The following is a 26728-nucleotide window of genomic DNA, read 5'->3' on the forward strand; positions in this document are numbered from 1 at the left end:
GTCGTGGGTTCGATTCCTGTGTGGAGTGTGCATGTTCTCCCCGTGCCTGTGTGGGTTTTCTCCGGGTACTGCGGTTTCCTCCCACATTCCAAAAACATGCATAGGAGGTTAATGCAAAACTCAAACTGGTTGTTGCGTGTATGGTTGTTCGTCTCTGTGTGCCCTGCGATTGGCTGGCAACCAGTTCAGGGTGTCCCCCGTCTACTGCCCGAAGATAGCTGGGATAGGCTCCAGCACGCCTCGCGACCCTTGTGAGGATAAAGGGGATCGGAAAATGAATGAATGAATGAATGGATGGATGTATGGTTTGAGGTCAGACCTCTTGAGAACTTATCAAAGCATGTCTTCATGGACTACACTTTGTTGGTAGCATAGCGTTGTCGACAAAGTCTTAGTAAGATGAAGATTTCACTTTCGGGAGTAACTAATGCCTTGCGTGGTACCAATTCGACCCCACAAGGCTCTGCTCCCAATACTTTTCCATCAGCAAAACTAAGTACGATGAACTATTTCTAGTTGCTTGTCAGCCTATACGGTGAAGTGTGTGCACACAGCCAGCCTTGTGGTCTTCTGTGGTTTGATATTCGTGTCATGCTCGCGAGTGAATTTCTCTCTTCTGAGAGGATTGGTTTCTTTGAAAAGAGAAAAACATTGCTAAAGTACAAAGACTGTTGCTGTCCTGCCGGGATTACACTGGCACAGCATCGCTGTGAAGAGACTGATGGTTTCCTACTTGACAGGGAATTGGACACTTTCACACTGTCCTGCATGTTGTAGCTCATCCCAGGTATTTTGCAGTCCGCAGCCGCCCCATGAAATGCATATTACCGGGCCCGATTAGCCGGTTAATATTGCATGGGATGCGTTAGAGGGGACGTTGCCTGTAGGATCCTTCGGCCAAAGTACAGTACAATATGCGCTTCTTTGGGATGCCTCGTCACGCTCCATAAACACGCGTGGAGCCACTACGACAAGGGTGGAAAGCACTACACGGTGTGACGATAAGGTAGGTTTATAGAGCTGCAGTCATTTAGTCTTGCTGCAGTGTCGCACTGTTACTCAGCAGATTGGACGGCCTGTTCTTTTTTTTTTCGGGAGGGCTGCGCAAGAGGCGCCAATTGCTTCTATGGAAAACGATTTGCAATCAGAGGGGTGTTGGGATTTGTAAAGATCAAGAGAGGACAATTAGAATCACTTTTGAGTTGCTATGCTGGCTCCCTGCTGAGTAGTCGTGTATCGACGCAAACCTCTCCCAGCGCAGCTATGGGCGCTACGTGGTAGTGTCCTGTAGATCGAATGTGACATTGGAGGTGACGCCCCCCCCTGCCCTCACCTCCACCCACCGCTGTCTGTCTGATAAGGGGTGACATGCCTTCAGAACAAATGCAAAAAATGTACGATGGGAAGCAAAAAAAACACGATTTCTAGCCAGCCGTGCTGAAGATATCTACTTTTGACGGCTGCAAATCTTGGCTTTTAATATTGCTAATGGACACCATTGTACAGCGCCACCGGCACAGTCCCACTTGATGTTTTAAGTGGCCATTTACACTTGATGGTTTTGAACTGATGAAAAAAAAAAACGACAGTCGCATTTCCCACGTCCCTTTTTGGAGACAGAAAAGGCAAACATGGGAAAAAAAAAGGTCGGCATTTTGGAGAACGATTATAGCACAATTTCTGTTTTGATCGAAGGAAGTGTCAAGCCAGTAATTGCAAACATATTTCTGCTTGTGATGTTTGTCTACTGAACCGTGCACTTAGTGTTCGTACAAGAGTCACATTACCAAAACGTGTTTTCATCATATACACAAAGCTTTTCATCCACATTCTGTCCATCTCGAGTTCTATGGCCAAGAATGGGTAAAAAAAAAAAAAAAAATAGAAAATCCCGATCAGTTACTCTGTAGGCGGCCCGGTGGTCCAGTGGTTAGCATGTCGACCTCACATTGCAGAGGAACCGGGTTCAATCCCAGCTCCGGCCTCCCTGTGTGGAGTTTGCATGTTCTCCTCATGCCTGTGTGGGTTTTCTCCGGGTACTCCGGTTTCCTCCCACATTCCAAAAATATGCATGGCAGGCTGGTTGAACACTCAAAATTCTCCCTTGTTGTGAGTGTGAGCGTGGATGGTTGTTCGTCTCTGTGTGCCCTGCGATTGGTTGGCAACCGGTTCAGGGTGTCCCCCGCCTACTGCCCGAAGATGGCTGGGATAGGCTCCAGCACCCCCCGCGACCCTTGTGAGGATAAAGCGGATCGGAAAATGAATGAATGAATTACTCTGTAGTGCAGGGATGTCAAATTCATTTTTGTCGCGGGCCACTTTGGAATGACGTCTTCCCTCGTAGGGCCGAGTAAACCGAATAAATGTTTAACGATCACATCATATTATTACTTGTATACAAAAAAAACGATGGTATTTGTTCAATTATTCTTCAAGTGAGTGTAAACCGGGTCACAAAGTTATTGCAAAATGTCACAGTTATTACATATGACAATTTGAAAATTTGGTACAGATTTAAGCAAGGGTCATGGAAGTTGACACATATGATTTGCTTTCGCGGGCCACATAAAATGATGTATCGGGCCGGATCTGGCCCCCGGGCCTTGACTTTGACACCTGTGCTCCAGTGTTTTTCACATATTATTTTGAAAGGGATCTCGTTGAATGTTATCAACTCATGTTTTAATGCAATCATTGTTTTGAGCAAAAAAAAAAAAACGTTTAATTTTTTTTTGTACTTTAGATGGCAACTCTGACTGAATCAGTATTGATTGTTTAACACTACACGTGGAATTCTTCACGATAACTCAGTTATTCCCATCACTAGTTTTGTACCAAACGGCTGGTGTTTTTGCAAGTCTATGTGAAAACAGAAGTTGTTTGACAAGCATTGTTGTCCGTCTTTGAAAAACATTTTTACTACTGTAAGTCGACTCATTTGTAGGTTATTCTTCCGTACCGGTGTTGACCGCTGTTGCTCTCGATTGCATGCAGAAAGTCTGCTGTCACATTTACAAAACTGCTCGTCTGTACTCCGGCCATCACAACCCGTCCACATTCCGGCGATGGATGCAAATCCTGACGGCGAAGCGGCAAGTATGATTGGCTGATCTTGTACGGAGAAAAAAAAATGGATGTGCGGTGCAGACTTGGGACGGGAGATGGATCAGTCTCCGGTTCATCATGTTCAGGGTTGTTGTGCAGCTCCACCTGCCTCGTTCATTCACACACACACACACACACACACACACACACACACACACACACACACACACACACACACACACACCATCTTTAATCCAGCGTTGCATCCGGGGCCCACCCCGGCTAATCGCTGTGGCAACGGACAATTAAAGGAGCTGAAAGGACAGAGCTCTTACTGGCTGATAAGAGGGAAAGGATGAATTTATTCATTCGAAGGCAGGAGGGGCATTGGTGCGAAACCAGATATGTTTCCGTCTAACTTGTATTTTCACATTTAATACAAAGCAGTATTCATTTATTCAACTGCACAAAGTACCTGAAATCTTGGAAGAGGTCAGATGCTCATTAGAAAGGAGGTGTAACATAACGCAACATATGACCTCTTCTCTGCCAGTGCTTTCAAAACAGCTCCCCATTTTGCCCGTGGTTTTAGGGCGTTTTGACTCATCTTTTCAAGAGCCACAGGTAGTGTGAACTGAACGAACCAAAAGTTTTTCTGTTCTTTGGTAATCATCAGTCAAACATGGTGGGATTTTTACCCCCCACCCCCAAAAACACAGGTTTCTGACCAAAAAGCAGATAAAACTAGCTTTTGGAGGGGAAAAAAAACACATGTCGACCGGAACAGTGACTGATGCTAATGTTTTTAATTTTAAAGACTAAGAAAGGACTTCCGATGGCAAAGTAATCATTTATTTTACAACTTATAAATGCTTACTCACCACACAACTCTCGTTGAATGGCAATGACTTTTTATATACGATTTACCATTCATTTCATGAACCTCTGTTATATTTTCTCACCATTGCAGCACGCGCTTTCGGCTAAGTCATGAGATAAATTCTATTTAAAGCATCTTTGGGGGTCATTTTTTTTGTTGTTGTTGTTTTTGTGTTTGTTTTGTCAGTTTGTGTTTGTTGTTGCGTCATGTGGACCGGATGTGGTTTGTTTTTCAGCATTTTTTGGCCATGACATTCATCAAGGAGGAGACTCGGTGCTTGGTGGTTGCCCCTTCTCTGCAGCATGGGTATCCCAGCACTGTTTTTGATTGGGAGGAATGTCGGTGCCATTTGATGATCATTGCTGGACAGCTCTGGGGCGCTTGTGGTTTTTTTTGCGCCTGTAATGGGCAGCATTTTACACAGCCCCGCTTTGTTCAGCGGAGAGATCGGTGCTATTGGACGGTCTGAGGCTGGATGGATGCAAGGCTGAGGAGCCGACGATGAGAAGAAAGGAGCGTCAGCGCAGAGCGCCGATGCGGATGTGGAATTGGGAGTCGCGGCTTGGAGTTGAAGCGGATTATGTTGGACAGGAGATGTGAGCCAATCTCTTTTCGTCAATGTGCAGTACAGCTTCGTGTTTGCTTTCAAAACTTAACTTGTAGCAGACGTGTGCACATTTTCAGCATGACGTCTCTGATCCACTGGTGAAAGGGCACTTTGATCCTCTCCTCTTTCATCGATAACTGCTTCAAACAACAAAGTCTATGCAGGAAAAGTGATTAGGATTGCACAACTGTGTCTTTTTTGTTGTGTTGTGTTATTTTGACTTCAAGATGGCGCCGCGAGAGTGGCTGCCTTTCCAGCAGCTCCTATATTTTGTTCTTCTACTTCTTCCTTTTGTAACTTTGCTGCTGTAAATTGGGAATTTCTCCATTGCGAGACTAAGAAAGGATTTATCTTATTTTCATATAATCAATAACAACCTTGAACTTATGAAAGAATTGTCAACCAATCTGCCGCTTCCTTTCCCCGATGTCGCAATCTCCCCGATGCACTCGTGAGGTTGACAGCGGCGTGACTTGAACCGTACATGTCGCCAAGCTCACCTCGCGGCCTTGAAGATGCTCGCGGGATAAATGGCGATCATGACTCATTGACGCAGCCTAAGCTTTTCTCCTTTTGTGATCAAGGGCGCAGAAAATGTCACCGCACACATACACGCACGTTAGCTTTTACTGATCGTGACGGATAGCTCTCTCACTCTTGAGGTGACATGCACGCACAATCCATAGAAGCCCAGCGCCCACTCACCTGCATGCCTTCGCTTAGATTCTGCACTTAGATGCCAACTCCCACTCGTGCAGCCCCACCCCGGCAATGTTTGCGGCTGCAGTGAGTCATTAATGCGCACGGCAGGAAGAGTGTGCATGTGTGATAAATGGCTCTGTAAATTATGAATGAGGGGAGATGACAAGGGGGAGCCGGTCCACCCTGACGCGCACTTATGCACTGTCCGAGCACGGAGGGACCGATGGTGTTTGCAAAGTGCGTTCTTTGCCGTGAGTTATTTGGTTGAGAAACAATCTGTTTGTGAAAGTGTACCCTTCAACCTGCTGTGTTTTGCTTTCTGTGTTTTTGTCCCGCCCCATCCATGTTGACGATGTTGTTGAATGAGCACAAAAGCTCTGATAGTAAGTTGAGCAAATCATTAAACTGAAATTCACTTAATTTGGGCCTGAAAAGGACCTGGAGGGCCTCGATGATGATTATTGGCTCTTGAAGCTGCTTGATGCCGCTCAAAGAGCTTAAAAATAAAACTCCCCAGTTAATCTTTTAAGTACCTGTAAAGTTAATTCAAATTTCGAAAAAAAAAAAAAAAACAGGCAAATACGTAAAACAGGGCTTCCAAGCAGTGAAAATTGAAGCTTTCGTCTTTGTTCTCAAATGCTGTAGCCGAATTCTCTTTTGGTACTTCAGCTAACATCTTTCTGATGCTTGCACATCCAGACGTCTTTGAATTATGAAAATAGCTGTACATCAGACCGGGTCATTGAGAGAAGAGTTGCTGGCCACGAACAATCTTGGAAGTGAACAAGCTTGGGCCTTATCGAAATCACTAAGTTGCTAACTAAGGCATACTAGGCCTTCGAACCACTGGTGAGAACAAATGGGTTTAAATTTCGAATCACGTGTGGTCGGGGGGACTCATACCTGACACCAAAATGCGTCACTGGGCACCGTTTTAACCACGCCCATTTCCACGACAGAGTACAACATAGTCATCAGTCTGCACGTTTCGAAAAACAAATCTCTGAATGGAAGGAACAGCGGCTTTTTCTTTTTCAAATTCAGCAAGAAGGGCCAATGCACCAGCAAAATGCCTCCCGTGTTTGCTGGCGTTTGTGACGAGGTGTCTTGGTGACTGCCGTGGCCCTCATACCAAGGTGACAGGATGGTCGACTCGTTAGCATGCCCGGCCTCACAGTGCAGAGGTACAGGGTTCGATTCGGGCACTGGCCTTCCTGTGTGGAGTTTGTATGTTCTCCCCGTGCCTACGTGGGTTTTCTCCGGGTGCGCCGGTTTCCTCCAAAATTCCAAAAACATGCATAGGAGGTAAATGGAAAACTCTAAATTGTCTCTTGGTGTGAGTGTGAGTGCAACTGGTTGTTCGTCTCTGTGTGCCCTGCGATTAACTGGCGACCAGTTGAGGGTGTTCCCTGCCTAATACCCGATGACAGCTGGGATAGGTTCCAGCATGCCCGCGACCCTCGTTAGGATAAGCGGATTGGAAAATGGATGGATTGATAGAAGTTAACAGCATGGGACGGCTCTCCTGTGTCTCCTTCCAGCTGTCATCTGCTCCCCCGTCCACATTCAGTCGCTCGGTCAGCCCCCTTGCTGTCGTTTCTTCGGACTTCTTCCTGACATACTGCCCCCGTGTGTGTGTGTGTGTGTGTGTGTGTGTGTGTGTGTGTGTGTGTGTGCGTGTGTGTGTGTGTTTGTGTGCCAAGGACCTGATGAAATATTCCCAGCAGAGGTCCTTCCCTCACTTTTGATCACTTACACTTTGCGCCCATGTTCCAATTCTATTTGGCACTCATGTAGCCATCCATGGCCGTGTCCTGCAAGTAAAAGGCCTCAGGTTCAATTTTTCCTACTGTTTAAATAAGGTGGCCTGACGCACCGATCCACCCCCCCCCCCCCACACACACACACACCCACGCCCGATACGCTGTGGCCATTTCCTAATGAAAGGCTCACTGTGTTTGCTGCTGTGGGGGTGTTAAATGCTGAGGGTGGTTTGTTTGTTTGTTTGCAAGACACGTACAAATGAGTTTTTATGCCAATAAAAGCAGCGAGGCTGTTGGGCAAAGTTTCTCCCATGCCAAAAAAAGGGCCAGCAGTTAAATGAAATTACTCCATATGAAACGAGGCTCAAACACCAAAGCAGTTTTACAGATTGACACGAAATTCAGAGGCACGAAAAAGTCTCCAAAAGAACCCAAGCCCTGAAAACAAAGTTGGCCGTAATGATTTGAAGCGGCCATTTTTGCCACGTTAATTCCTCCATAGCAATTTGCCCAAAGTGGGGGATTTGAATGATTGAAATTGGGTCTGTTTAACATATAGAAGAGAACTTGATTTACAGCTGTTTATTTCACACACATGCACACAAAAAAAAAAGTCTGGCAGGGGAATGGCTTGCAATGTGGCAGCAGCAACTGCTTAGCTATATAGCGTGATGTCTTTGTCAAATCAAAGCTGAAGCCTCTTCCTCCATCTGAGTGAGGAGCAACAGCGAGTACAAGATTGGGAAAGCTGGCTTCAACTTCTTTAATCAATCTGTTCTTCTTTTAATGGGGTACCAATGCAGACAAGCGCCGACGTGTCGCCCGCACCCCCTTTGGCATAAAGTGTTTTTCATATCAAAATTGTAATTCTGACATTTTAAGGTTACAAACGATGCGCAACGAAGGATTTTTTTTTTCAAAGCTCAATACATCATGCACAACATGAGAAAGCACCGTCAGTTACTGCTTTTTATCATTTGATTCTTTTCAGTGTATATATGGCCTAGAATGTTTTTGATGTAAATATTAATGAAAGTATTACTTATTAATTTACGACTGTATCAGCATAGCTAAGTGACAAATAGGAGGATGACGGATTCAGGTCACCGTAGGACGCCATTGGAAACTGAGGATGGCGTATGCACATTAATTTCACAATTGAATTGTTCGCTTGTGGCCACCGCCCGAGGAATTTGGAATTCATTCTCCACCAACTGCACTTTTCCATTTAGAGTTTGACATTTATGGATTCCTTTGGACTACGGTGGGAAAATATCGGTAATTACATGCCCCACCGGCAAATGCTGTAACCTTTCGTTTCTTTAGCAAATATGGAGTGCGGACTTGGGCCACATGCAGAAATGGTGACGGTGATGAATGAGATGAAATTGGTGGTGGTGTTGGGGGTGGGGGGGGCATTAGCATTCAGATGTGTGTGCACGGGCGAGGAGTTTCACACAAGTGGGGAAGGCAAATGAGATTCAGTGTGCAAGTGGAATGAGTTTTCGGTATGATGTCAGCCGTGGCAATACTTCACAGTGAAGAGCCCTTTAAGATCATGCGCAGACTGGATATCGGGTCGGACACGAAAGAATAGGCGGCGCAGCCAGCTGAATTTGACAAGTAGCGAAACAGGCGGCCCGGTGGTCGAGTGGTTAGCACGTCGACCTCAAAGTGCAGAGGTCGTGGGTTCGATCCCGGCTCCGGCCTTCCTGTGTGGAGTTTGCATGTTCTCCCGTGCCTGCGTGGTTTTTCTCCTGTGTTCAGGGTGTCCCCCGCCTACTGCCCGAAGACAGCTGGAACAGGCTCCAGCACCCCCTGCGACCCTTGTGAGGATAAGCAGATCGGAAAATGGATGGATAGATGGATTCTTGTGTGCAGTTGTCGTGATTGTCATGACATTCTTGTCTTCTGCGGTCTTAAATTATAATAGCCCACCAAGAAGGAACACAGTATCAAATTCGGGTCTTGATATGCCTCTGGAGTTTCGGAAGCACTTTCCTTTAGATCAAGCCAGACTTTTCCTCTGTTTCTTTGTCCAAAGTGGTGTTTACACAGCGCCAACTGTCCGGTCACCTTGCAGCATCTTGCCTCACTGGCTGGCTGAAGAAGAAAGTCTTTTAGCCTTGATCAAATTAGCTTTGCCACAGTGTGTACATTACTCTTGTGGCCGCTGAGTGACTTAGTCTTCACGCTGCTGTTATCCTGCAGCGAAAAATGCTGAGCGTGTACCTGATGGCATGGCTAGTTTGCAACCGATTTGAATTGCCATTGTATTATACTGTTTTCCGAAACTCTTAGTTGGAACAGTCCATACACTCAGTGGTTCTGCAAAATTTGAATATTCTTGTAGGGTGATCGCAAAGTGGGATAATGAACCAAAAAATAATGGTGATATCAACATGACGTCGACAATATCATCTCTTGAGCTTGTCTCCCTTTTTGCGCTCAGTAACGCCTAATGTAATGCAGGTCTACCGTGATGCTTTTGAATCGGGAAAAATGCTATTTAATGGTCACGGGAGGACACGCTACAGAAATTTGGAGCGCAGACTCTAATTCAGCCACCGACACATTTATGCAAAGGGAGGCTGTCATCAATTAAGAGTTCAAGGTCCTGCTCAAGTACACTCGAGCAGCAACAACACGGTGAATGCAGTGTGCCTCGCCGTTGCTGTTTTGGCACAGCTCTCAGCTTTATTGTCAAAGTGGTAATACATGAGGGAACCAGGCAGAAATGATGCCTGTTCACCTTTAACCTTTCTCAGTCACTTGTGAAGGTGTCCCTTCAAACATAATTAGCTTTTTTTAAAGGGCAAAAATGTAAAATTAGGGCAGTGTTGTTGTTCTGCATTCGGCATTTTACGGATGGGGGTTTTATAGTCTTGGTATCATCTGTTGCAAATCCGTTTGCGGTTTGATGCAGACGCTCACATCCCGGTCACAAGGTAGCAACATTCGTTCCCTCTAGTCTACAGTCTGTTGAAAGGCATGTTCATACAGGTAGTAAAAGGAGAAAACTGTTAAGCATCCCCTGTTGTGCATCATTCAGTGGGTTTGTTTTGGCTGTCTCGCTTCTGAAATGTCTCTTCGTGCCTGATGTCCTCTGACATCTTGAGTTTGGGAATGATTCTGCTTACCATGGAACGAAAGAAGCTGGGCCCAGCAGGAGCTATAAAGCTGAAGGTCAATTCTCATCCCCCCGGATCAGTCTTGACTAAGGATAGTCATGGCAACTCACCGCACCTCTTTGGCTGTCAGAAACGACAGTCCCCTAGTGAGTTCTTATAAAAAATGCAGACGTATCTTTCAATGCCTTCTGACAGGATGGAATTTTTCTCCTCTTGCAGTGCTACCGCTGTTTCCCTGCGTCATTCGACTTTGTCACTCGCGCCTCTCTCAGTGACTGCTCAATCACACCTAAATTCCATTCTCATATCTCTCTCCGCCGTGAACCATAGCGCAGTGGTGTCTGTCATACAAGGCAGATTTTTCGCTGCTCTTTCCCTTACAAGGAGCGTACGTTCCATATATCCCATCCCAGTGCAAAGGAGAGGGTGCCAACTGGCCAGATTCCTCTCTTTCTCCGTGCCACCTGCTCCACTGCCCTTCTGCTCCTGTACCTCGCCCTGTTGCAGAAGCCTGCCATCATCAGATGATTCAGGGCACGACATGTTTTTGTTTGTTTTTGTGCTGATTTAAGCAGTTCTGTCAGCTTGGCGTCCCTGGCTGTTGTCCTCTTCTGCTTTGAGAATAAATTTCCCCAGGATACAGCTTTGGCTGTTCACATCAAACGAAAGGTGTTGTTTGTGTGATAAAGCATCAGGAGCTTTTTGGCTAAGCGTTAAACATATTTTGAGGGGGAAAATGCTTCACACATACAACCAAGCTTGATTCCTGATTATATTTGCAGCTAGAACTGTAAAAATAGTTAATCAGGAAATCAAACAATTGATATACTGCAACAAAATCCGCATAGGAAGGAGGTCAGGGTGGATTGCTGCGCGTCGATAAAACAGCGGGCTTTGTCGAACAAGACTGCTGTTTGATCGCTCCTTCAAGCCCTGGCCGTTTGAAACACTTTCCTTCAGCCTGTCGGCCACTGGACATTTGCATTCGCTAGTAGCAAGCTTTGTGACGAAAGTCTTCCTTGGAATTTGTGAACCCTTTGATCTAATGCCAAGAGACGTCAACCGGAGGGCTTGTTCAGCTCCGAATTTCCCATCAGGTCTTGTCAAAGTGTGCTTGAGGAAGATCTTTAAAGCCAAAATGCTCCTGATGTTGTATCATCAGTGTGGGAATGGGCTTGGGGTAGGAAGGCAGGATAGTGCTGTGTTCATGCAGCCGACTTTGTCGGGAACTGTCTTGGGACTGAGCCCTGCGTCAAATGCCTTAAAATGGAGCCTTGAACCAATGAAATCTCGAGAAAGTATCAATCCATTTTGGAGCACAACCGATTCAGGCTCACGGAGGAGCTGGAGTCTACCCCCGGTGACTTCGTGTAATTTGCGCCATTCATCCAGGACGCTTCTGCAATCAATAACAGGGTGCATGTCAGCTTCTGAGGATTCCAAAAGCGTAGACACAGGCAAGAAGTTTTGATCACAAAAATATTTATGAACAAAAACGCAAGACCAACAAATTACAACGAAGGAAGAGGATAACATAGAACCTGGAAAACCTGAGAACAAACAAAAAGCGCTTGCAAAAGGCAAAGAATGGTATAAACGAAAATTGCTTGTCAACTTAAAGGACAAGAACATCCAATACACGATGAACAAAACTGAGAATACAAGAACAAAAACACTATGAACTAACTGGGCAAAGCAATGAGGAAAAATGTCAAGAACGCCTTGAAAATTAGCCACTTGGAGACAGTCGTGAGCAAGGCTAATCTGACAACCAGTTGTCTGCATGGCATGGCTTTTAAAGCCGACAGGTAACGAGGCCAGATTCCAGACAAGTGCGACTTGTGAGGGAACGCCCACTCTGCAGCTGGAGACTGAAAAAACAAGGCAAACAAGACAGGATCATGAGAGTGCATACCTGTACAGACAAATAACTGTTCACACTCACAAGCTGTCTGTTTTGGAAAGGTTGGTGGACCAACCGGGGAAAAGCCACGCAAGCAAAAGCAGCTCGGATTTGAGCTCAGTGTGCGAGACACAACTGTCCTTATCTATTTGCACTGTTGGAACTAGCCTTCCGATCAAATGCCTTGGGTCCAAGGCTTAGAGCAAATTCGTTTGGACTGATGAGAGCAAGGAAGTCCAAACTAACTCCCAGCCCAAATGATTTTGGATTACCCGTGAAACCTAATAACATTTGATTAGCCGTTCGACCAGACTCCTTTGTCTGTACTACCTAAACCAGGGGTGTCAAACTCATTTTTTTCGCGGGCAACATTGTAGTCACAGTTTCTGTCAGAGGGCCATTTTGAATCACCTCCTCGTATTATTACATATAAAGTACACAATTAATAGATTTTGAAATCAAAAGTCAAGTAGTTTGTTCCCCTGTTGTTCAAGGTTCTGTAATAATGTAAAAGAAGAAAATGCTTGCAATAGCTCAACATGCCTATTTATTACATATGAGAACTTGAAATTTTGGTACAGATTTTAGCAAGCGTCATGGAAGTTTACCTGGTTGATTTGCTTTCGCGGGCCACATAAAATGATGCGTCGGGCCAGATCTGGCCCCCGGGCCTTAGGTTTGACACTAGTGACCTAAACAGTCACATTACTGGACCGTGTCCTTAAAATAGATTCATACTTATGATGTGATGTTGATTTATGTTTTTGTGTCCCAGGAGTAAACTTTCATCTCTTCAATTTTAATTTCACCCTCTTCACTTTGATTGATTTCCCATTGATCAATCAGCATAAGCCAATGGCAGATGAAAAAAATAAATAAAATAACCATGATTAGCATTCTTCGTCTTCTCTCTCTGCCCGTTGAGGCTTACAGCAACCTTGCAAATGGCGATATTGTAGCCACCCGTCATATGCTTGTTTACCACGCCGAGCCTCATTGTCAGGGAACGAAGAGGTTCAAGGGGAAAGGTTATATATTGTTCCCACATTGTTGATAGCACTCTGTGTCCCCTGAAGCCCAGAGGTAGCTGCTAATGATCCTCTTCAATTAGCTCATGGTCGTCATGGGTGGAAATTCGCAAAAAAATGTACCTGTACATGCATCACAGGCTCAGCTGGAAAAACACAGAACTGATCGATACGAACAAACGGCGTGAAGTTGACCTTCCTCCGCACTGTCATGAGGTATGCCTAGCACTGTTTGTATTCAGATGATGTCGGACCCGGAGGAAATCAACAACGTCTTACGGCAACTAGTCAGACCAGTTGATCAGAGCTACAATTTACTGACTGACAGTTTGGCAATTCCAGCCGCCACCCGGTGGGTTGTAAATACAAGAGATTGTCCTCGGTTAGCCGGGCGGCATGCAGACGAATTTGTGTCACCCATGGCAGAAAAACCACTTGAGTCATTGTCAGAAAGGCGTCTGTCTGTCGGAGAAGATCAATGGAACAAAGTGATTACATAAAAGTGGACCCAAAAATGCAAACTTGGAGTGCTCGGAGTGTAAGTATTTGAGAAAAAGAAGTATGCTAGCAAAAATCTGTTACTTTTCTCAAACGGTGGATGTCTGATATTTCACCAGTATTGGATACCAACAGCGTTTTAAAACCTGCAAACCATGGGGGTCCAAATGCCCTTTTTGTTGCATCCCTGGTCATCACTCAAAATGTTTTTCTGTAAAATCTGCAGACATTTGCATCTAAGTTTGGTGTAGTGCCGCATGAGTGTGTCACAACTGAAACAACAATGGCAGACTAAGCACGGTCGGCACATTTGAGTCATTCAAGATAATGGAACTGCGTGGAGTTGAGTAATGGTCTGTTCATTGATTTTTTTTTCTTCATCCTTCCATCTGTAGTATGTTGGTTATATAAATTAACTTGAAAGAATCCAAACTCACCAGATCTTGGTTCATCTTGGTGGAAAGTTACAACAGAGCACACTCTGTATCCCTTCATCTACATTTTTACGATGTACTGTATTTATCATTGCATAATGTGCCGTGGAATTTTGGCCATTTTCTTCTCCGTATTCAAGTTTTCTCAGGATCCATGGCAGGCTGTTGGAGAACGGCGTTCTTGAGTCCCAAAGGCGAAATACCGCCCGGTCCACAGTTTACTGTGCATACCAATGCATTCCCTCCCAACCAGTAACGCACTGATGGACTTCCTCAGGTTTTTCACATTCTGTTAAGGCGGATGAAACATGGACGCCAGGTAGCTTTGGAGCACGTTTGTTACCCCTGCAGAGTTTAATTAAGCTCCCCCTGCCAGGCCTGGCTTCAGAGTGTGCGTCAGCGCAAGGGCTCACACATTCGCATCAACTTTCCACTTCCTTTCATACATCCAGTGACTGCTCTGGCTCAATAAATGTGTGATGAATTCAGTTTTTGATCAGTGACTAATTGACCAAACCATCTCTGATAGCAAAACAGGCAAAAGTTATTCATATACGCACTGCTCAATTTGCCCGCATTGTAAGCAATCTCTCTCTCTCTCTCTCTCTCTCTCACATTGTAAGCAATCTATCTCTCTCTCTCTCTCTCTCTCTCTCTGTCTCTGTCTCTGTCTCTGTCTCTGTCTCTCTCTCTCTCTCTCTCTCTCTCTCTCTCTCTCTCTCTCTCTCTCCTCTTTTTTTTAAGAGGAAAAAAATAGGAGACAGAGAAAAACAAAATGGCAAAAGTCTTAATGTAACCAACGAGCTTGTGCCGATGCCGGCGTGTCATGGAGGGTGTCTGGTTCGAACTGGTTTGGTGGCGCCACAAAAAAGGTCAAAATCCGACTGCAACGGACAGTTAGAATTGCTGAAAAGCAGACATTCCAGCAGATTCTTCCCTCTTGCCATAAGTTCCCGAAACAGTTGACTCAAAATTCCATAGTGGCACCTTGCAAATGTTTGCCACTTTTGTACATCTCCTGTATTGATTCTTGCAGCTTCAGCTCTCTACATGCAATATTTGTGTGACTGTCGTTGATCAATATACCACAGCATTAACACTTTTGAAGTGCTCAAGGTCTTTGCGCATCATTGCACATTCAAAGTTGTCTCACCGCACTGCTCATCACCTTATCTTTGCTCGATGACCCTGCGTTTGCATAGGTGTCATTGGTTGGTGTCTTCAGCACAAACACTCTCCTTCCATGACGTAAAGGCTCTCTGTACTTATATGACATGTCTTTGACATAATTGCTCGTTACTGCAATACTCATACTGCCAGAGACAAATAACCCCCATGTTTTTTTTTTAGCCAATAAAGATGATTCGGACATGCTTAATGAAATCAGTTGGCTGGATGAGTCTATGTGAGTAGACAAGAGTCTGTCTCAAATATGGAAGCAGACAATGCTCCTCATGTCTACTTTGCCATTGTGGATCATCGATTCGGGGAATTAGCTCTCCAGTGCCGCCCTTTACCTTGTTCGCTCCTTGAATCCGCATCCTCCTGGATATCGACCCGTCTTCAGCAACGCTGCGCTTCCATAGTACACCCGCCTCTAGCTGCGGGGTTAATGATACGTGTGGGTTGTTGGAGGAAGGAATGCTTCTGTGGGCGTCCCATTGATGCTCGTGTATTATCTCGTACCTTCCTCTCGCTTCCTTCCTCAACTGAGGAGTTGCGCAGGGATGTGTACGTAGGTGTAACTTTGTAAAATAGACACTTTGTTTTCCTCTGGTTATATACAGAGACTCTGAGTAACTGTTCGGGCGGGGGTCGGCAACCCGCGGCTCCAGAGCCGCATGCGGCTCTTTAGCGCCGCCCTAGCGGCTCTCTGGAGCTTTTTCGAAAATGTTTGAAAATGGAAAACGATGGGGGAGGGAAATATATTTTTGGTTTTAATATGGTTTCTGTAGTAGGACAAACATGACACAAACATTAACATGTTCCAATGCTTTAAAAATGTGTAGATTAAATATTAAATGTCAACATTTCTGTCAATGAGGATTTGCGTCATAGCCTGCGACACACGTTTCTATTAGCAGGACGGGATGCCAGGCAGGTGGCTGTCGTGAAAAAGCAGCATTTCATGTTCAATTCACCGAGGGTACTGGCAAAGAATGGGAATGTGAATGGCTGAGAGAAGCATTTTAAACGCAACACGTGAGCTACGATAGTTAACACGCTGCAAAAGTGCGTCCCATACCTCGTTCATTTTAGTGGCTGTGCGGCTATTGCTCATTAAGGCATGCGTGTGTAAGTATGTGTGTAGACGCGCGTGTGCGGTAACGGGTCGATCTCGGGAGGGTGGTTGATCGAAAAGTAGAAAAGTAAAAAAAGGTTGGGCACCCCTGCTCTACAGGATGCATTGCAGGGAAACAACATTTAATCATGAAGGCTCATTGTGTATTTGTAGCCAACTTAGTCATTTTGATTGTAGGCAAATATAGATCCATACAGCATGTGTTGTCTTCATTGTAAGGCTTACATAAGGCTTTTAATTTTTTGCGGCTCCAGACATATTTCTTTTTGGAGTTTTTTTTTGGTCCAATATGGCTCTTTCAACATTTTGTGTTAAGGGATGAAGACTTACTTGCATTATTTCAGGTCTGTTTTTTATGAGCCCAGAACTTTGAGATTTCCTTTTGCAGAGGTATGAAATATTGACATGGCATAAGTAATGTGACACTTTGCACTGTAGCAGATGGCATTTTTTAGGAGCCCAGACACTGCAGCTTTGTGAGGATTGATGGTACCGGTCGTTGTATTTTAACCTGCACAGCTTTCTGCTGGGTCCCATTTTGGAGCGACTCCATAAAAGCTTCCACACTTGCGAAAACACTTGCTTTTAGACTTTAGAGTGTGCCTGTGAAAATGGGCTTCTGTGAGGTGACGTCAGATGCTTTTGATATTGGGGTTTAAAGAGCCCTGCTCACAATCTTCGTTTTTAGGTCATTCTCAGTGTGTAATTGGGGTTGAAAAATGACTTTGGCCAATTTATTCTCACAAAGTTGGAAGCTGGGTGTTACTGTTTAGAAGAGTCCGAGTGCTTACCGAAAATACATATGGGCATGCCTCATGGGAGTGACGGAAATGAATGTATGCTGATAGACCGGGGACGACACAGGTCTCAAATGCTCTCATGGTCACTCCAGTATGAATCCCACGTGTGCCTGCATGCTGTTTGAATGAAAACAAGAATTACAATTTTTTTTGGGGGGGGGAGGGTATAGTACTCAAATTATTTATTGAATAACTCAGATAATCCGATTACAATCTCTGCCTCACACACTGTTCCGTGTCGAAAAAAAAAGCCAGGATGACGCAGTCAGTTCAAGACTGTCCAATGACAATGTCCAAAGTTTCAGATGATTTCACACCGAAAAAAGAAGATAAAGTGCCATGTGGCCCTCCCTAAAAGAAAAACTGTCTTATTCAACAGTACGTCTACAAGAAGATTAAGATGGCGGCAAAATTAATACCTGCACCTCACATGAACTTTGGTGTTATTTAATAATGGAACATATGTTATATCCAATTACACTATCCAGAAGCTTGGGCCAAATGTTAACATTTTTCCTCTCTTTGGTACACGATGGCAAATTTTGTGCTGGTCAACATCGAGCTGAGTCAAGCTTCTTAACTCTGTGATTGTGCAACGAAACAAATGAGGAAGTGACCTAAAGCTCATTCTGTTCCCGGACACAAATAGAAGAGCAAGTGTGTGTGTGTGTGTATCACTTGCCTGCCGAGTCATTCACGACAAAAAAATAAATAAATAAAAATTACAAAAATGAGAAGGGATTGCAAGTACCGCTAATGCTGTAAAACAATAGATATTGAGAAATCAACATATCTATCATTTTTTTTCCATCTTGGACCACGCCACTAGTTCTCATTAGTCATTCACATCCAACACATGATGATAAAGTGATGGTGGGTGGGCTTACAGTTGGAGTTAATCTTGTGTTCATGTATATTTATAGACTTTGTTGCATGCCTATATGCCACACATATGAAATGGCAATGAGCCAACAGCTGTATTGATCTACTGTGTGATGATACTGTATATGAAGGCATATAACAGGGATGGCAAAGACTGGCTTTTTTTTTCCATATACTGTCAAACCACTACATCTCTTCATCTGGAACATTCTAGGCCTGAGGACCTACCTGATTTCTGGAAGGAAACTGGAGAAGCCCCCTCCTTGTAACTGCTCCCAGTCGGCCTCTGAGCACGCCGATTTGAGGTGCTGCACGCAGGGAGCGCACTCGTTTGATGGAGCCCCGTCAGCCTCCAGCCTTCCCCTGGTGAGTGAGCTAAAAAAAAATTTTAAATAATGATGATAATAAAACCGCAAAAGAAGTTCGGAAGCATCTGTCATGTAGGATTTTTCTTTTTCACTTCTTTGCCTGAGTTACAATACTGAAGCTTCATGTACAGTCATATTGGATAACCATCTATTAGTTTTTGCTTATGTGGGTGTTGCAGAGGCTTGAATAATGTGTTTGCATACACAATTCTCTTCCCTTAAGGGGACTGAATAAGAACTAGATAGCCCTTTGCCATTTCCATTATTATATTGGGTCTGAGCAAGCAAATGATTTTTTTTTTACGTTGGGAGCCAAAAGCAATTTTCCATGAAAACCTCAGCAGCAGTCTTCATTAGAGTCCGTAAACGATGAAATCATGAAAAATTGGAAACACGATGGCAGATGACAATGTCCACTCAATGCAAAGATTGGCGGGATCTTGGGGAACGGACATTATTCGAAATCAATAGGGATCTTGCCGTGGGACAGAAAATGTGAATGTGACAGCTGACCAGGAACATGTGCTGTACAGAGAACACGCGCTTAGCGCCCCGGTAGCAATTGCTACAAGATCGATGCGAATTTGTTTGCCTGTCTGACACAGAAAGCAAAATAAAATGTAACAGTGCAGTATATTTAAAGATCTGTACGGTCAACCGAGCCATATAGTTTCACTTGAAGAAAGTCTGACAGCTTTTGCTAACATAGTGGTGTGATCGGAAACTCCTTAGACAGGGAAGGAGCTACCATAATAAAAGAACAAAAAGGATCAAATAATAATGATACATTCTACAGTGGTACCTCTACTTACGAACGTCTCTTCATGCGAAATTTTCAAGTTACGACACGTCTCAACAGGAAAATATTGCCTCTTGTTTCGAAAGAAATTTCAAGATACAAAAGGTAAAAATACAGTATGGCCTGAACGCAACATACTTATAGCTGCTCTGCCATTGGCTATTACTAAGCATCATCCTGGCATCCCATTGGATAAGAGGGACCTCTACCGCATGTGTCTATGTGTGTAGTTCAATAGATGTGTCGATGCGGCATCCTCGTAATTCACCCCTTGGGTCATGAGGTGTTTTGATAGTTTTACGTAAATGTGAATCACTCAGAAAAAGTGTTCACCAGTTTGGCGATCGCTCACTATGCTGAGGTTTGCCTTGGACATTTTCCGAAGGATTGTTAACAGCCGACAAAAGCAAATGTCCTTGAATCAGTTCTTTCCAAAACGCCAGGCAAAAACCACTTCTGAGAGAGAACATGGACTAAAGAGGGCCAAAAGCGATGGGGACACAGTTAAAAGTTAAATGACCATCATTTGTATTCTTTATTCTTTGTTTTTTACATTATGCACAACTCTCATTTATTGTGCAATAATCTAATTGTAACATTTATTTGTTTTTTTGATGCATTTTTATGCTTTAGGAAACATTTGTCTGAACTGGGGGGATAAGGGGGGGCTTGAAACGAATTAGGGCATTTACATGGAAAACGCATCTCTACTTAAAAAATGTTCTAGTGAAGAAATTAATTAATTTCATAAGTACAGGTACCACTGTATATTGAAACCACTGCTCCTTTAAAAAAATGTTCTAGTTAAGAAATTTCTTTCAGAACCAATTAATTTCATAAGTAGAGGTACCACTGTATATTGAAACCACTGCTCCTTTAAAATATACAGTTGCGGAGTAACCACACACACACACACACACACACACACACAGGTTGCGGAGTAACGACACGCATGCACGCACGCACGCATGCACGTGCGCACACACACACACACACACACACACACACACACACACACACACACACACACACACACACACATTCTCAACTCTGTGGGAACAATGAAGATTAAGATGACGAAATGTGTTATTACAAAATGCATCACACTGATGCAGCGTTGTGATATAGCGAGCGTTCACTCTACATGACTTGAATTCCTTGAAGCAAATTGCCTGCCGTTACAGAGTAAATTACGTTTGAATTTGTATTTAGTGATATGAAAGATGAATATGTTTCTTGCTTTCAAAAACAATCAGCACAGGAGCTACGGTTGCGAAAACGTACTTCGATGCTATTGATGCTGTAACGAGCCTGGGCACATCCTGCTCGTTCCTTCTCAACTTCGATTTTTCATTTGAATTCCAAGAGCGCACACATCTCCAAAAGGGATCTTGGAACCTTTTGCTTTTAATATTCGACTGACAGAACCCTTTCTACGATGGAACTTTCCTGTACGACTGAGAGCCTCCACAAGCTCTTTAGGGCCCAATCTCAAGGATGACACCTGGGGATCTTCAAGTACTGTACCAACATCCGCATGAAAGGGCCGAATAAAGCTTGAATAAAGTAGATGCTGACATGGTCATCCAAATACATGAGGTGTCCATGTTTCTCTACTAATGGAGTCGAAATGCAGTATTTCCACAAATCGTGGCCACGACTGTTAACAGATGTTGTGTGTCTTAGTTATTCACTTCAACAAATGAATGCCTCAAATGCCTCAAATATGCAGCTCATTTTTCCCATCGGGGGGGGGGGGTGTTAAAAAAAAGCAACCCGAGCATTTCGTGAAATCGGTGCCATTTGTCACGGTTCGAAACGAACCGAATAATGTATTAGGATCCCAGAATGGTAGACACCAGACAAGACATTTATTTACACAAAACGCACTGACAAAGTAGAAACAGAAATCGCTGGTCAAATCATGACCAGGGGAAAGAAAAACAATACTACAACCAAAAGCGCTTGCAAAAGGCAAGGAAGAAATTAACCCGAGACTACCAAATGAAATGCCAAGAATCCAATTCACGTGAAGCAAGAATAAATAACGAAACCAAGACTATACTTACTAAAACATAGAACCCAGAGAACCAGAACAAACATGACGAGAGCGAGAGGTCTAGAAAATTGATCAGTTGAGCAACAGCAAGGTCAACAATACTCTGACAAACTGCTGAAAGTTTGTTGGTCCTTAAATACTGTATTGGCCCGAACATAAGACGGTGTTTTTTGCATTGAAAAAGTGGAGGTCGTCTTATATTCGGGGTCTAGACATTATACCCATTCACCACGCTTGATGGCGCCAGATATCATTGAAGCGAATGCTGAACTTGACTCCCCAGGCCAAAGTGAACCCCTGCCACGAAGAATAAAAATAAAAATAGCGGTAGCACGAAGAAGAAAAATAAAAAATAGCGGTAAGAAGGAAAAGAGAAGAAAATAATAGATAACAGAAAATAGAGAAACGTAGTGACAATCTGGAGAAAAGTGGGTCGAAGATCGGCCAGGTTAACCGGCAGCTGAGGAGAAGTTATGATGTAATTTACATTTCAAAAACCAGAAGCCATTCATTTACGAATGTGATTGCACTTTAGATTTGAATGAGGCAAAATAACATGCTTTTTCTCTCAAATATATTGTTATAATCATTTGTTTCAGATGTACTGTAATTATTTTCTGTATAAAAATTAATTTGGTGTTCAAAAAGTCTTTTTTCAAACTTGAGTCTTGAAAAAGAGGGGGTCGTCTTATAATCAGGGCCGTCTTATATTTGGACCAATACAGTACATGGCTGCCTAATGATAAAATTGGCAGCAGTTGTGCACACAGCAGGATGGGCTCCAGTCTGCCACCTGTTGGGGAAAACAAGAACAGGAACATGACACCGTTTGTGACCCCAGGAAATAAAATGTACAAATGCACCGTAATATTAGATGTGTAACACTTGTTTTTGGAAGCAAAAGTATTAAACTAATTTCAGTGATTGATTCAAACTACCTTGACGACTTGAAAATTTGCACTGGTTGCTTAGGCTTCCTAAAATTAGAGTTTGGCACTCTAGCTTCCTCACGATGATATGTAATGTAATAATTCAAGACATGTATTTGTGTTACTCTATCATCAAAAATGTATTCCGTTAAACATTATTCTCTCTTAAAAAATTAGGGATAATCCACAAGTTAAATGGTCCACGAGAAGCTGCATCATCCAAATCCTCTGCAAGGTACTGGAAGGCCAAAAAGGAACTTCGCTCCGTTGTTTTTCCTGTATAGTGGATGATATATCGACTTTGACTGGGGAAATGAATATCTTGGCTCAGTCCTGTCACCTAAGTTATTGATTTTTTTTTTTTTTTTTTTTGTAATGATTAAGTTCATTTTTAAAATACAATTTCTGGATGAATCACAATAATGGGCTTGGTGTCAACATGGTAGACGTGACTCGAGTTCATTATTTTCCAGTTGTATGCTTAAAAACTTTTAGTGCCGTTACGCCAATTGGGAGGTCCATTAGAAATAAAACAATGCCATACAAAAAAAAAAAAAAGTTGGCCTATTTGGGCCTGTCCGCATTTTGAGTTGTTCAATATCTATATCATCAGAGCTAAAGTTGGATTTTTTTATCTTTTGATTTTGAGAGCGTTAGAGCAAGCAAATGGCACTGAATGAACCAAATAGTAGCCTCATCATTCATTTTTTTTTTCAAAACCTATCACCAACCAAAACAGCAGCATCTACCACAGCATTTCAACTGTCAGATGTCTGTCAGATGAGTTCAAGTATGGTGAAGGATCTCGCCCTATGGATAGAATGACTTTTTTTTCCCAGCATTTAACATTCATTTAGGCGGGCTCACCAAATGCAAATCAAAGCCTCCATCTCTTTCCTCTTCGACCTCCCTGCAGCCTCCGTGTCCATCCTGCAGTGTCGTCCTCATACCAGGGGATGAGAAGGTGCTGGAGGAAGGTGATGTGAGCAATGGCTGCCATGAAGACCACAAGACCAGTAATGGCAAGGTTCGGCTGCTAGTTCGACTGTTTATTGTGAAGACAGCCTCGGAGCTCTTATAATGTCTCTCCTCAGGACGTTTTGGGTTTGAAGAGTTCCACGGGTGTATCTGCGGGCCTCGGCTCAAAAGCTCTGAACGGCCTGCTGAGTCCCCGGCTGGAACCTCTTAACAACAGCCAAACGTCGCTGTGCGAGATGCTGCAGGAGAAGGAGAAGAAGACGTGGGTCGGAGGGTCCCTCGGCATGGACCATTCGGCGCTCATCCCGCTGCGCTCCAAGAACTTCCGTGAGAGAAGCGATGCCCACTTTGTGGACGTCATTAAAGGAGACAGGTGAGGACAGGCAAAAAGCCTCCGAGGCCATTAAAGAAATGCGTGTCATTAACGTCACTTTGCTCTCTACGGAGGGCACATTGGAGATAATTTGCACCGATTTGTCCTTCTTTGACAGCCTGATGAAGGACTATTTCTACAGACCGCCCATTAACAAACTGTGCCTCACTTTCCTGGATAAGAGCCTGGAGTCTGCCTACCAGATAAGCTACCAAGAGGAGGTGCGTTTGTTTCCTTGCAAAGGTCGTCCCGAGACCCACGCTTCTTATTAGATTATTTTGACAAATACTTGCTTTTAAAATGAGCCCGTTTTGAGGGGATTTGGGATTCGGTGTTCCCTTGCTATACCGCGTTCCCTAACTGTAGAGAATAGCAAAAATCTACAAGTAATTGATGACCCCCACACTCCCCACCCCCAAAAAAAATGTTGAGAACTGCCAACAGAGATCACACAATCGTCGATTGTGTGTTTTGTCTAGCGTACCAATTCACTTCAACATAGTTGCCATAATATGGCGCCACAGTGATGCTCTTTTGGCTCAGACACCAAACAACAAATAGGAGAGTTCCATCCATCCATCCATCCATTTTCTGATCCGCTTTATCCTCACAAGGTTCACGGGGTGTGCTGGAGCCTATCCCAGCTGTCTTCAACCAGTAGGCGGGCGACACCCTGACCCGGTTTGCCAGCCAATCGCAGCAAATAGGAAAGTTAGGGAATAAAAAAGAAAAACTAACTGCAAATAAGTTCATTCATAATTCACGCCACCGCTATCCACATATTTTCAAGTGTGTCATATTTTAGGGGTTGTGATGGCATATTTGTAGATTCCAAGGGCACGTGAGGAAGGACAGCCACAATCGCCATTTCACTTTTCAACTGTTTAGTACAATCTGGGAGAAAAGTGCAACAGCAACTCAGCGTGGGGGCTCACTCACACAAAAGCTGCTGTCAGCCACAGCTCTCACACAAAAAACACACACACATTGAAGAAATGTTTTGGTAATCCTTCCAGTCCAATGTGTACAGTATATCAACAATAAAGATTGTTGAGATACCACAGAGCAGCAATCCCCAAACTATCTAAGCACCACGCCCCCTTTCTATAGAGAGACAGAAAAAAAACGCATTTTAATGCCACAATTTTTAAACATGCAAAGATGCTTCAAAATGTGTAAACAATGTCTAGGTGTGTTTAAGATGGAGTATTGATTTGGGGGTTGTTGAAGAACAGGTGGTTGTTAAGGCGTCCATACGTATGTGTGTTTAAACCCTTGGAAATCACTTCTGCAGCCCAACAGTTTGGGACTTCACAGTCTTATTTTCTTGTCACCCTGAAATGGAGTATAAGTGTTATGCGTCATGAATGCACAGACATGTTTGTAACCGTTATGTGTGTACTTTGCATTGCTGTCTTTGGACTGATGAATCGAACAGCTGTCAAAACACCCGGTGTCTTTTTGTGATTCTGTGAATTGTAAGCCCCGATTGCGTCGAAATGTTCCCTGTTTCTTCTGATCGTGTTTGTCAGTGGCTTTGTGGCCTTCGAATCTCTCAAGACTGCGGCAGAGAAATATCCCGCAGGACATGAGAGAAGTGCGGCACTTTTATTGTGAGACCGTAGCGCTCTCTGCTGGTGTACATCAGAAGTGCAGTTTGACTTCACAAGTCCAATGTGTGAATCTTAACACAGACTTTCATTCATTCATTTTCCGATCCGCTTTATCCTCACAAGGGTCGCGGGGGGTGCTGGAGCCAGTCTTCAGACAGTAGTTGGCAGTAGTTGGCTGGCAACCGGTTCAGGGTGTCCACCACCTAGCCAATCGCAGGGCACACAGACACGAACAACGCTCACACTCACGCCTAGGGACAATTTGCAGTGTTCAATCAGCCTGCCATGCATGGTTTTTTTGGAATGTGGGAGGAAACCGGAGTACCCGGAGAAAACCCACGCAGGCACAGGGAGAACATGCAAACTCCACACAGGGAGGCCGGAGCTGGAATCGAACCAGTACCTCTGCACTGTGAGGTCGACGCGCTAACCACTGGGACACACAGACTTGATTTTCTAATTTGGATTTTGGTGTGTTGCAGGTGGAGGCCCCAGCATCGACGCAAACTTTCGCCAGCCCAACGTTCAGTTCTTTTCTGGACATGCTGCTGTGCTCTTTGGTGTTTCTGGCTTTATCGCTGGCTTGTTTCCTTCACCCCATCGTCTCCCAGATGAGTCTACCCACACCGGCTCTCACCATGACCGCCGCGGCCGCCTTGCTGGAGGGCCTGGCACTCTTGTTTGCTATTCGGTGAGAAAACACGTTGTACAACGTTACTGAATGAGGAAATGGGAAGTATGTGGTTTAAATGCTTGCAGATTGTTCAAACGCAATTTAAGGGGGAAGACAACTGCCAAATCTCACTTGTTGAGATGTGGGTTGTATTTTGCGTTTCCATGAAAGTTGAAGGCAAAATAATTGATACAACACAGCCTTTATGTCTGTTTGATAGAAAATCTTTTCAGGAAATAGATGGATTGATTCTTTCATAGATAAGACAGATAGACTGATATATGGATGAATGGATGAAAGACCCCATTCAATGGACACATTGTGTGCTACGCACTCGCATGCAATTTTGGTCACTGACTCTACACGGTTCATCCACACGTAGGTTTACCTATATAATGATAAAGTATTGTTTTAAATCACAATATCTATATAGAGTGGATATGTTTTTCAGCGGCTGCCTTGATCGCTCACCGGCGCAATACTCCAGTCAGTTTTGGCCACTGACACGACACTATTCCATCCACAGACAGACAATATATGGAATTCTTATTTTAGACTCTCTGGGTACAAGTCGAATAAACACTGATGAATTTAACATCGGAGACAACCACAGATGACGTTCAGTTCCACCCATCAAAGTGTTCTTCGCTTCCCGTTGTTCGCCTTCCCAGTGTGGCGTTCTACCTGGACGGCGCTCTGAAGTGCACACGGACGCTGATGAAAGCCGTGTCAGGTTGGATGCCGCGTCACCTCATCGGCGCCATCACGGTGTCCCTGCCTGCTCTGGCGGTTTTCTCCCACGTCACTTGTGATATGCATCACTCCATTCAGGTGCGGCATAACACTGTCGTCACTTTTATTTTCTCCACTTGACAGGCGCGTTGTCATCGCAAGTGGTCTGCCAAATTCAAATAATAATTCTCTTTTTTTGTCCCCCCCGCAAACACAACACTACCAAACC

General features: G+C 44.1%; 1 protein-coding gene across 1 annotated transcript in view; it reads left to right on the plus strand.

Annotated features, from left to right (window-relative positions):
- Window positions 1-26728, plus strand: part of adcy9 (adenylate cyclase 9) — a 40320-nt gene that overhangs the window by 6303 nt on the left and 7289 nt on the right. Inside the window, exons 2-7 of the mRNA XM_019897423.1 lie at window positions 18190-18341; window positions 23047-23157; window positions 23225-23481; window positions 23600-23702; window positions 25577-25785; window positions 26439-26598. Of these exons, the coding sequence (XP_019752982.1) occupies window positions 18190-18341; window positions 23047-23157; window positions 23225-23481; window positions 23600-23702; window positions 25577-25785; window positions 26439-26598 (992 nt within the window). The remainder of the gene's footprint in view (window positions 1-18189; window positions 18342-23046; window positions 23158-23224; window positions 23482-23599; window positions 23703-25576; window positions 25786-26438; window positions 26599-26728) is intronic.

This window comes from Hippocampus comes, unplaced genomic scaffold (assembly GCF_001891065.2).
Source record: "Hippocampus comes isolate QL1 unplaced genomic scaffold, H_comes_QL1_v1.1 scaffold238, whole genome shotgun sequence".
Taxonomy (NCBI): domain Eukaryota; kingdom Metazoa; phylum Chordata; class Actinopteri; order Syngnathiformes; family Syngnathidae; genus Hippocampus; species Hippocampus comes.